General features: G+C 35.6%; 1 protein-coding gene across 1 annotated transcript in view; it reads right to left on the bottom strand.

The window, feature by feature from the left end:
* LOC128855171 (rootletin) overlaps positions 1–12,404 on the bottom strand; it is an 88,407-nt gene that overhangs the window by 21,731 nt on the left and 54,272 nt on the right. The window contains exons 2-3 of the mRNA XM_054089869.1: positions 6,044–6,529; positions 4,211–4,519 (exon numbers count right to left, since the gene is read on the bottom strand). Of these exons, the coding sequence (XP_053945844.1) occupies positions 4,211–4,519; positions 6,044–6,529 (795 nt within the window). The remainder of the gene's footprint in view (positions 1–4,210; positions 4,520–6,043; positions 6,530–12,404) is intronic.

The following is a 12,404-nucleotide window of genomic DNA, read 5'->3' as shown; positions in this document are numbered from 1 at the left end:
AGATTTCGTGAAGGAATCTAACTAGTGGGCATGTGGCCGAAGGTTCTCATGAAACAGTCCGCCAAGTTTCGCAAAAGCACAAGTCTACTTCACGAGTTGCTCAAAAGAAGTCTTTGCTCTCTACACAGCCTATTGAAAAGCGGTTATCCCTCGCTGGAACGTACTTAGCTCAAACAGATATCTACTGGGGATAGCTACTGATGGGATATTCTGCAATGAGACTAATATAATGCTGTATCACAGCGAATGAATCAATAGAATGTAGAGGCAGCCTTTAAAAGCACTGGGAAGGCGGAATACCATACCGACAATGAATTTTGGCAAATTGTCAGTAATGTTACGGAAATGCATAACAATATTTGAAATAGTCTGCAATACCATTTGATAAATAGGGCAACACAGTTTGACAAGAAACCTCAGTTTAAATTCTACCAGGATAACGATCCAAAACATAAAGCTCGTATGGTCAGAATGTGGCTTCTTTTTAATTACAGTAAAGTATTGGATATACAATAAGAAATTTGTGGGCATATTTAAAGAAAAAAATTACAAAAAAACACTCAACAGGTCAAGCAGAGCTCAAAAACGTTATTTTAAAGGGATGACTCGAGATACCCCGGACTATGATGTTCAAAAAATGATTCATCCTATGAGAAGTAGAGTACAAGGTGTTATAGATGTCCAGGATTGTCGTACAAAGTACTGATTCATATTTCATTTTTTAAAACATATAACTTGAAGCTATTAACTGCAAATGTAAAAAATTTTCTTGGCAGCTGTGTTTGAAGTTCATAATGTTTTTGCTTTTAATTTTTAGGTTTTTTTAAACGGAATAGGTGTAATTTCTATCATTGGCTTGTGAATTATTTATATTAATCAAATAGAACCAAATATTGAAAAAAAAAACATGAAAAAATACATATGTATTTTCTTAAGCAACATGTCTGAATTTCGTTGAATTAGTAGATGTTAAAATACTTCCTTGACAAACTATATGTAGATAAATATTGGTATTTGCGCTATTGTACATGAGTATATGGACATTTGCGTAAACATACAAATGTATATTAGGATGCCCAATATTTTTTCTTATCGACATTTTTTGGGTTCATAACTTTTTATTGCAACTTGGCTTTAGGATATCTAGTCAAATTTTGGGGTAATAAGGAATGATGTAACAGACAAGTATTATTAAACTTTTAATAAACTTTTATTAAACTACACAGCAAATAACTCTAGCTCAGAAAGTGAGTTTTTCAAGTTACTTTAGCCCAAATAAAAAAAATATATTATATTTTTGGTTTTTTTAAAAATCGAAAAATCAAATTGTAAAACTTTTTTAATTATTAAATAATCGATGTTGCAATTTTTTTTTTAAATTCAAATTAAACACTTTTAGATGAAATTAAAAGTTCTGATTTAGGACGAATTTTTTTTTCGGCTAGTCTTCACTTTTTGGGCAATGAAATAATTGCTCTACGCTTCTGAAACTTGAGGATTGTCATGATTTGATCGCCATTTTTACAATAAACCTATTAGAGCGCGCCCCATCTTCGAGGCAATCGCCATTTTACTATTGCATTCAATTCTGTATTATATATATAATTGGCGCGTACACCCTTTTTGGGTGTTTGGCCGAGCTCCTCCTCCTATTTGTGGTGTGCGTCTTGATGTTGTTCCACAAATGGAGGGACCTACAGTTCCAACCGACTCCGAACGGCAGATATTTTTATGAGGAGCTTTTTCATGGCAGAAATACACTCGGAGGTTTGCCATTGCCTGCCGAGGGGTGACCGCTATTAGGCAAATGTTTTTATTAATTTTGGTTTCACCGATATTCGAACCAACGATCTATCTGTGAATTCCGATTGGTAATCACGCACCAACAAATTCGGCTACGACGGCCGCTATTCTGTATTAGTTCCATAAAAAGTACCGATAGCTCTGCCTTTTCCCCTTGATCGTAGTGGCATTGAAGAATTAATCGAATTTTTAATTTTTTTGACACCGTTATGAAATGCGGTACATGAAACACACAACTGACCTCGGCAAACACAAAATTACCAAGAGGTTTCGGATTATCGATGATATGTCAATTATCTGATATATTTAATAGAGGGTTTACAATTTATGAAGGCTATTTCTCAAACATTCCACTTGCGTTTGAAGATTCTAAATTTTTTGAGTGAAATTTGCTGTATGTTGTCTTTTGAAACTTCGGTGGTTTCTAATTTGTCTACATAATTTCTATTTCTTAGATGACATCGCCGAAAACAGTACAAATAAGTTAAATCTGATCTGCTTGGTGGTCAATTGCCTAAATTGCTGCAGCATATCGTCAAACCTTTACTCCCGGGTATTTCGTTTGCATAAATACGAGTTTATTGTAATCACATATTTGTTGAGTATAAAGGCACTTCCAACTGCATATGATTTTCTTCAATGCTTTCCCATGCAACAGAAATATGCGAACCAAAAATATTCACAATTTTGCGAAATGTCGTTTTCACTGTCATTCCATTGTCAATTTCGCAGTGGATTTGAAATACTTGTATACGAAATTTATGCAAATTCGAACTAATTTGAGTGAATCGAAATGAAAAGTCAAAAATTCGAACAATTTCAAATTTTTTAGTAAACATCTAACAAAAGCGACGCATTTGACATACGACAGCTGTCAAAATAAAACGCTGATAAAAAGAACCTTAAACTTGCATGAAAGAAATCGAAAATGCGGCGAATAAGGCGGATAGCCAAACCCTAAAAAATCCTGCTGCATTTTCTTAGTCTCTTGACGAAGCAAAAAAAAATAATGCCAACAAAGGCCATTGCAATACTGAGCAAGAGATACTGCATTCGAAAGAAAAGACTTCACGCTAAGCTGCCAATCGCTGCCTACCGTTCTGAGTCAAAAAACTGTTTGATACTATCATATTTGCATAAAAATAATTTCAACTATGTTAATAATACAGTAGAAATCAAACGATAAGAGAATGAGAACTCTTTACTTAATCTACAAATGGGAGGACCTACTGTTTTATGCCGTCTCCAAAAGTCAGATGGTTTTTTATACACGAAGGAAATGAATTGCCGGGGCGTATGTGTAATTCTACTTCCAAGACGCGACTAACGATCATTTCGTCCCCTTAGTATTAAAATAGCCTATAAATTTTTTGATGTTTTGAGAAAATGAATTTCAAACTTTTTGTCGAAAGTAGCTCTCACTCAAATCTCGTTATGTCTGTAAATATTTATTATTTTGACTGACGTTTTGACCCACTTTGTGGAACTAGAATTTGACAAAATTTTGACCACATATAAAATCGACGATGGAGAATCCAAAAATTCAAAAAAAAAAATAATAGCCTATGAGCACATAGGCTATTGTTATACTAAGGGGACGATTTGATACCTTAGTATCGATACTTTTACTTGTTTCTGGTATCGAAACAAGATACCGAGTGCTGAATTAAAATCTGCAAAAAGCGTTCGGTATATTCAAGTATCAATCAAAATTTACATTAGAAAGATCAACCAATTTGGCTTTAATTTTTATTATTGAATGGATATTTTTTTTTAATTTGTTGCGAAAAAATAACATTTTTATATTTAGAATAACATATTAAGCAAAAAAATTATCTTCATAAGCTGATTTGCAAAAAAAAAATCTCTACATATTTTCCTGATAGGTTTTTTTTCTGTGTAATTATATCTTCTTCTTTCGAGGAAAGTATTTCCCACGGGGGCAGACCCTCTACCGCTGCATGTTTATTAGAGTAAAATTTTTCGAAGTTTTTGCAAGTGGAAGATATTGGAGGCATTACAAAGTCTCAACATGCAGAAGTTACTAAAAAAGTTAAGAGGGGAAAAATAACGGCAAATTGAAATTCACTTGATCTACTGTGACGTGATGGAATGGATTTATTTTGTGATTTTTTTATTTACGATGAATGATAGTTCGATAGCGTTGCCGTATGGAAACTACTGCAAACAGGTATCGAAACCAAGTGCTAAACACGAAGAAAGCATCGCATACCTGATCGCCTTGGTTAAAACATACTATACAATATATATTTCTTCTACTTATAAATCCATTTTTTATATGCCTTTTTACAACTCTGATACGTTGCGAAGCATAATTCGCCGTGCAAGCTGCAATTTCTTCTTTCAAGAATAACTGGCAATATTCAAATTACTACGCCATGCATACCTGCTCCTCTTCTTTATACTCGTCCTCCTTAATAAGTAATTCATCTCGTAAGTTGGAAAAATCATTAGTTAACTTCTGTAGATCGTTAGTTATGGCCTCATTCGTTCGATTCGATTCTTCCAATTGCTGTCGCAGCGTATTATTCTGCGCAATGAGTTGTTCACATTTGCTGTGCTCATCCTCGAGCTTACGGCACAATTCACCACTATCTTCATGCACAATGAAATCCCGTGCACAAGTCAATGGTGGTGAGTCCAACGAAGATGAGCAAGGCAGGCTTGATTGACCCAATGCCATTGAGGTTGAACACTAAAATGATAAAGTAATAATTTATTTGAAGCTCATAAATACTCGTATTTTATCTTAATATAAGGCATACAACCACTAATAATATATGTTTGTATGTACATATCGTCCCCTTAGTATAACAATAGGCTAAGTGCTCATAGGCTATTATTTTTTTATTGAATTTTTGGATTCTCCATCGTCGATTTTATATGTGGCCAAAATTTTGTCAACTTCTAGTTCCACAAAGTGGGTCAAAACGTCAGTCAAAAAATAATAAATATTTACAGACATACCGAGATTTGAGTGAGAGCTACTTTCGACAAAAAGTTTGAAATTCATTTTCTCAAAACATCAAAAAATTGATAGGCTATTTTAATACTAAGGGGACGATATGTACATTAGGCTGGCTCCACGCCCACACAAAAAAAATGTAAAATAACAATCTCGTATTTGAAAGCTTATTCGGAGAATACGTCGAAATAAATAAAAAAGTGTTTTTGAACCACCCTGAAAATGTTTTTTTGATCTTTTTTTAAATTTGTAATAAATTTGACATTTGATACCAGATTTTCGTAAACGATATGCATATTATTGTAAAGGAAACGACCTTAAACTTTTTCTATGTTATTACTCATCTCCGAAGCCATGTGCCTCTAGTGAAGTTTTGTTCTCAATGTTGTACTTACTACTTTTTTTAGGCCTTAAAAAACGATTAAGCTCTGGCTCAGGCAGTGTTCGAATTAAGTTTATAAAAAACAAAACTCGTTATGTACACCCTAAAAATATAAAATAAAAAACTAAAAATAAATTTAAAAAACTATTTATATGCTTAAACGACACGAGAACCGCGGATTTTCCAGATACGCGCCATCAACACCGCAGAAGTGGACGAATTCTGCTATCTCGGAAGCATCATCAACAAAACTGACGGGACGGCATCTGGCATACGCAGTCGAATAGCGGAAGCTTGCGCTGTATTTGGTATGTTAGCCATAGTTAGGAGATCTTCCTAAGTATCCAGGTGTACGAAACTGTCAAACGTCAGGTCTGTCCTTCTGTATGGATGCGAGGATGGATGGATAGATGGATACAATGTGTGCTATACAATATCGTAAAGCATTCATCAATTGCCGTTTCCACAAGGTTGTGCGCGTTTTTTGGCCAAACACCATCTCCAACACTGATCTCTGGAGTATAACGAAGCAGAAGCGCTGCAAACAGGCCATTCATGGAGGCGAAAACAAATTTCTTGCGTTAAATAAACCTAACTTTACCTTGTGTCCTGAGGCCCTTTGTTTTCCTTAGGAACCACGGGAAATATTATATATTTATACCTATATAGCTAATTACACTTTTTGATGAAATTTTAATATTAACTTTGCCTTTGCTTTCACTGATTTGGAGTACGTTGATGCACCAAACATTTTTTTAAGACACTCTCCACATAAGTTTTCAAATACAGGAAGCTCTTTCGATTTTTGGAACCTCCTCAAAGTACATATGCACATATTATTTACGACTAAAATATTTATATAAAACACTTACCATTACTTGACTTGATGTCGGACCGGTTGTTATCTTCGGGGTGCAAGGTGGTACCGGTGTGTGTTTAATCGATTCATGCATTCGATCTTCCAAGTCGCTACAACGCTGTCGATATTGTTGTATTTTCGATTGCAGGCGACTAACAAGATTGGCTTGATTTTGTTGCGCCTGTTTATAGGAGTCAATTCGCCGTCGATAGTTGTTGGCCTCCTCTGAGAGACGTTGCCTCAAATCATGATTTTGACGTAGTAAGGCAGCCGTTGATGTAGGCTCCCCTGGTGTTGTTGGGCTTAACATTCTAGGCGTTGGTAATGCACCAGTCTCGGAAGATGCGGCAGCTGCGTTAGCACCACAACCGGTTGTTTTATCTGGAGCGTTCGTTCGGTTACGATTCGACTTAGAAAAAGGCAACCGACTTGCAGTCGAAGTTTGCTCAAATGTTGTTGGGCAAGGGGTTTGCTTGAAATTATCGCGATAAGCCTGCATCTAAAAACCAGAAGCATATATATTAATATGTAGTTAATATACATAATATTGGTGCGTGCGGTTTAGTTATAATTTTGATAATATACAATATGTTAGCTGATAATTTTGAAATTTATTTTTCAATTAACGCTGTTTGGGATATCAAACCCCTTTTCAAAATTGGGTCATATATAGTTCTTGTCCGATTTCAAATTATAGCACCGCGCTCAGATTTTCAACTTTTTTTGGCCATCGTTTTGATGGTTGATTGATACGTAATTGAGACCTTCTAAATTTAATGGCGTAATGCGTTGGTACCCAGATTGGATCCAGTTTTTGAGATAACGGCATTTTAAATTTTTCTGTGGGTCGCTGAGATGCTTATTTAGAAAAAATCGTATATCAAATATTATAAAGGGATCCATGTTGATGCTTTTGATGCTTTTTGGTTATTTTCCTTAATTATTCTTTGCTTCGTGCACTTCAAAATTAATAATATAAGGTAGTTTCCAAATGAGCTCTAAGCGACCCTAAAGGAAGTTTTCAATTATTGGTATACCGAAAGCTGGAGCAAATATTTCAAGCCAATGAATTTAGAAGGTCCCAGTTAAACAAAATCATCTATCAAAGCCTTTGAGCTTCAGCAAAACCGTATCGCAGGTATATAAAGGATAAATTAGTTTGTTTACACTTTCTTGACATAAAAGTGAGGTATGAAAAAGTTCGACTGCATTGTCATTTCAACCTTGTTGGGTGTGCTTTGATTTGTGGTGCTCCGCAAAAGATTTGTTATTTGCTAACCTCCCGAATTATTATCGGGTTCTGCTAGATTTTACGTTGATAGAAGAAAGACACTTCACTTAGTGTGCCCAGTTGGAGTGTGTCTTTTGTGGCCTAATGTCTCACAGTTGGTGATTAAGTATTCCATAGACTCCTCTTCATCACAGCAGAACTTGTATAACTTCGCACTAGATAACCCTCTTATGTTAAAGTGTTTATTACAGGCTAAGTGACCTGTAAGTGCTCCACAGAGTAATCTGAGGGCCTCAGATTATTTAGGGTTAGAGTAGATTTGCTCTGTTGGCATTGAAGTTCAAAATCTTTTTGGAGTGATTAAGGCCGCAGGTGCCATTCCACTGTTCCCTGATTATAATTTGGAAGCCTGCCTTCCCGTTTTCTTCGTGTCCCTCATGTCCTGATACCCAAACCAGTGACACCTGATTATAAGTGGCCAGTTTATTGAGTGCATTCTTACACACTATTAGGACTTTTGACTTGAAAGCGCTACTCAAGGCTTTGAGAACCGATTGGCTGTCCGAAAGTATTTTAATTTTTACTTTCTCGATCCCTCTTTCGGATATGATTTTTATTGTTTCTATTATGACGGAGAGCTCCGCATGTAAAATTGTGGTATCTGTACTTAGTATTAGGGATTTGTGTGCTCTAGGCCCCCCTATTCGTGCTCCGACTCCTTGGAGCATTTTGGAACCATCTGTGTACCATTTTTGTGAGTCATCATTTATCCATGTTGGGTTAGTGTTCCACTCTTCGCTAGACGGAAAGATAACCGTGTATCTCTTCATAAAATTGATTGAAATTAAAATTGATACGGGTTCCGTAAAGTCTTTCTCAGGACACAAATTTCTTAGAAATACTACTGCCTTTAAAAAATACTGTTGTTATTTATTTTTTATTTTTTTGGTCGTTTGTAATTCAACTTGCAAATAGTTTCGATCGTTATTGCTCTTGGCTATAAGTTACTGAAATAGTTTAATATTCTCCACAAAACACCTTAGCATAGAAATGGGCTAATTTATTTGTATATGTATGTTACTCGTACATACATACATATGTATATGTGGAAATGGTTGCCTAGGAGTATTTTTCTCGTTTTCTAATTAAATATTACGATTTAACCCCTTTTGGGCTCATAGTGTAACCATGGCATAAGCTGGTTTGTTCAAATATATTTTTATTGCTTAAATAAATTGATCTAATAACAAAACACAAATGCAACCATGAGTGCGTGCAGAATTATGTTTTCTAATAAGTATGCTCTGGATGCATAGATTTATACGATTTGCATATGGTTTGCATAAAAGCTACCGTAGCGTGTCACATCGATGAATGATTTATTTGCCACAAACATGATATTCCATGCATTAATTGTAAACTAACATAGTGTTTGTAATTTTGTTGTAACAACCAAACTTGGCACATATAAATGCCTACTATCGAATTCGGAACACAAATTCTTTAATATACAGTCCCTCACACCTTATTTGATACCGATACGATTTGTTTGTAAACTGTTCTATATTGCAAAATATTATACAATATTTTGCTAAAAAGGAGAAACAGAGTATGAAGATACTATATTTATTTTGTTTTCTGTTATATCTCAACATAAAAGTGTCCATTCATATCCTTGTAATGCAAAAAAAACAAAAAAACATACAGAGAATTCAAGGCGCAGCTTAAATGATACAGTTAAAAATCAACCAATTTTTTTGTGCATTCTGGACTCATTTGGTTCCACACTTCATGTATCCTCGTTTTAAGATCAGATTTGTTACGGACGTCATATTTTCTTATATTTGTCTTGTCCTCAAAACCGATCAGAAATTTTCGATGGCGTTCAATTCCGGTGATTGTGCAGAATTTTCAACAATGAGGGGCCATTTATATTATATATTAACAATGTTTGTATTATTTGTGACTTGTGCTTAGAGCCGTTATCTTGATAAAAACGAAAGTCATCTTCAATTTGTTATTTTCTAGCGCTTTGAACCAAATTTTCTCGCAGAAGCTGTAAATAAACATATTGGTTCATTGTTTCTTCGATAAAAGTCAAATTTCCATTTCCATTTGATGACATGCATGCCCAAACCATAACGTTGCCACCGCCGCAAATTTAGTAGCTCGCAAATTTTGGGGTTTGAGCTCCGTATCGGCCTCGCGCTATATAAAATACCTGCTATCCAAATAAGTTTATTTCTACCTCATTTGCAAAAAGTATGGTCTTTCAAAATGCTGGGGTTCTATTTCATGTTCTATTCGCGATAGTCACGCGCAAACTGCAATCTTTTACTTCTATTCCTTTCGAAAGCTTTATTTAGGGCTATTCTAACATTTAAATTTTATTCCCTCAGCTTATGGATGACAAGTCTTACCTAAATCATTTTTGACCAATTTAGTTAACTTTGGAGCGCTTGTTGCTGGATTTTTCTTCACTTGGTGGACTAACCACTGACTCTCTTTCTCTGTGAAAGTTTTATGTGAAGCCTGTCGCCCCTTATTTACCACACAATTTTCATGCACAAAGCGATCAATAATGTGATGAACTTAAATGTACAATTTCAGCTTTTTTGCAATACGACTTTCCTTTTTTAAAATGCTCCAAAGCTAACTCACGCTTTTATATCGAAGTACGCGGTCCCATGGTTAAAAAGAACAAGCGTACAAAAATTGTCAAACCCACTTTACAAACTCTCGCATACTAAATGTGTCAAATAAGGTGATAGACAGGGGCATTAATTGATTGCAAATATCGATAATTTCCAAACACAAATACAATTTGTCCGGTGGCAGAATTAGTAGGAATTAAAATCTAAATTTAAAGAAAATCCAAATGATTAAAGTTTATTTCAATAACTATTTTTCTTCTAATTATTTCCTCTAAATGTTGACCGTTACGTCGGACACACTCTTTTAATCTGACCTACGTACTCCGCGCCAATCGCTGGAGAAGTCATGCTGGGATGCCCTTAAATCTCGCGAACGATATTTTCTTTTAGTGCTGATATGGCCGCCGGGTTTGTTTCATAGACTTTTCTTTTGAAGTTCTCCCACAGAAAAAAATCCATAGAGGTAAGATCGCGCGCCCTGGGTGACCAGAATATGTCACCGATACAGCTTATTTGTTTCTTAGGGAAATATCATCATGGTCTCTCTAGCCGTGTGCGACGTGGCTGAACTGATGTGTGTGTACTGAAGGAGGGATGTTCTCTTATTACTGGCAGAAAATAATAGTTCAGCGTGCCCCGATTATAGACACTGTCGACAGAAATTGGTTGTTACGTCAACGCACATTGTTCATCCGTCCATTGCGACATCGTTGCCAAATAAGCCGCACGAATAGCAACGGTTCCCTCTCTCCTCATACGCTCAGCAGTTAGCGATCAACTTTAAATTTACAACCTACTTTTACCACCGAACAGTCTGTATAATGAGTATGAAATACCCATTTACTACGAGTACTTGCTTTGCACTTGTTGCAGTGATTAAGAACTCAATAATGTTTAGAGTTAGATGTGATAACTCTAAGTTTTACTCTCCGTAGAATCTGGTATCTATGTAAAAGACAAATGGTGTCAAAAGTGATTTGGTAATGCAAGTTGCATTTAAGTTAAATTGGTAAATAAAACCGATTAATTTAGCTTTGAATGCAAAGTCACACAGGAATGCCTGAAAACTTTTGATTATACATATAGATAGTTAGAGTGGGTTCTAATCAAACTTGGACCGCAACCAGTTATTATAATTTTTCCTTCGACTAACGAAACCGCCTTCAAAAGTTGTTGGTATAAGGGGTTGCTACGACTTCGCCATTACTAATTACTCTTGTTGTTGTTGTTGTTGTTGTTGCAGCAGCATAAACATTCCCCATACGTATATGGGGAATACTGCTGAAGTGACAGTCCTTGGCCGAATATAAATCCGGGTCGTTCCGGTAACGTAGAACTGACTGTCGTGGGAACGTACTAATTACTCTCCACTTCATTGCTATCCAACGTTCTTACCCACTAAAGTTAAACAAGGAAAAACCATTTTTTGTAAGCTTAGTACCATACAGGGTAAACAATTTTGACAATTCTCAAATTATATTTTTCCTTATTCAATTTTTTTTCTTATAATAAATTCAACGAATACCCTCTTTAGCGCAACCGACACAAGGAGCGCAGTCGGCTTGATGCCCGTATCATTTTGCTTTGGCACTGAGCCTAGAAAAGCAGGACCTTATTTTGTTAAGCATAGAGATGTAAAACTATTCAGCTACAGAAAAAATCCTCATCTGAATGAAAAGTTAGAGATATATCGTCGTCCTTCATTTATTAAGAGAGGATAGCGAAAAACGTGTCTGATATGTGAAATGAGAATTGTGTGCTAGAATAAGAATTAAAGTGTTGCTGGTTTGTTATGGTCGTAATTTGTCTTACTTGCTTTAAAAAAGAGGCCTAAATACCTTGATACTAGAGTGAGAACATCGAGGTTAATTTTTCTCAGAAACAAAGGGCTGTACGATTAAACTGACCCTATGCGCAGTTTGGTGCAGACGTTTGGTACCGGCTTTAATGCCCAGAGTAAATATGAAATTTGAAATGATAAAACAATTTTTTTCTGTATTTCTTGCATGAAAAAATCATCTGATACACCCATGTACCATTCGAATACGACACAAAACCATTGGCCGCTCCATTTGCAGGATGAAATACGCATACATCGACAATTGACACGCGGATATTATTATTATTCTAACTGTGTACTATAACCATCAGTTAGTCGTCGTAGTTCTCTAACTGGCAGGTGTTACGGTACAAAACTCTTTCATCAAAATTACATATACCATAAGAAGAGAGATGTAGAGGTGAAGATACAAGGGGCATGCGAAAAGATGGTTAGCGAAAAATGGAGCCAAAATTATATAATAGTTAGCAGGATGAGATTGTGTGTGCCATATCGACTCTCAGCCCGAAAGGTGTGAGTTCGAACCCAATCAGTAACAACGACAGTCAGTTTGTTGTGTTGAAATGTGTTTCGTAATAGAAATTGGTTTGGTGGAATATTTTATTTTTGTTAATTTGTTTGATTATTACTAACGATATAAAGAAGAGGG

The sequence above is a fragment of the Anastrepha ludens genome, chromosome 2, assembly GCF_028408465.1.
Source record: "Anastrepha ludens isolate Willacy chromosome 2, idAnaLude1.1, whole genome shotgun sequence".
NCBI classification, from domain to species: Eukaryota; Metazoa; Arthropoda; class Insecta; order Diptera; family Tephritidae; genus Anastrepha; species Anastrepha ludens.
This window is presented reverse-complemented; position numbering and strand designations above follow the sequence as displayed.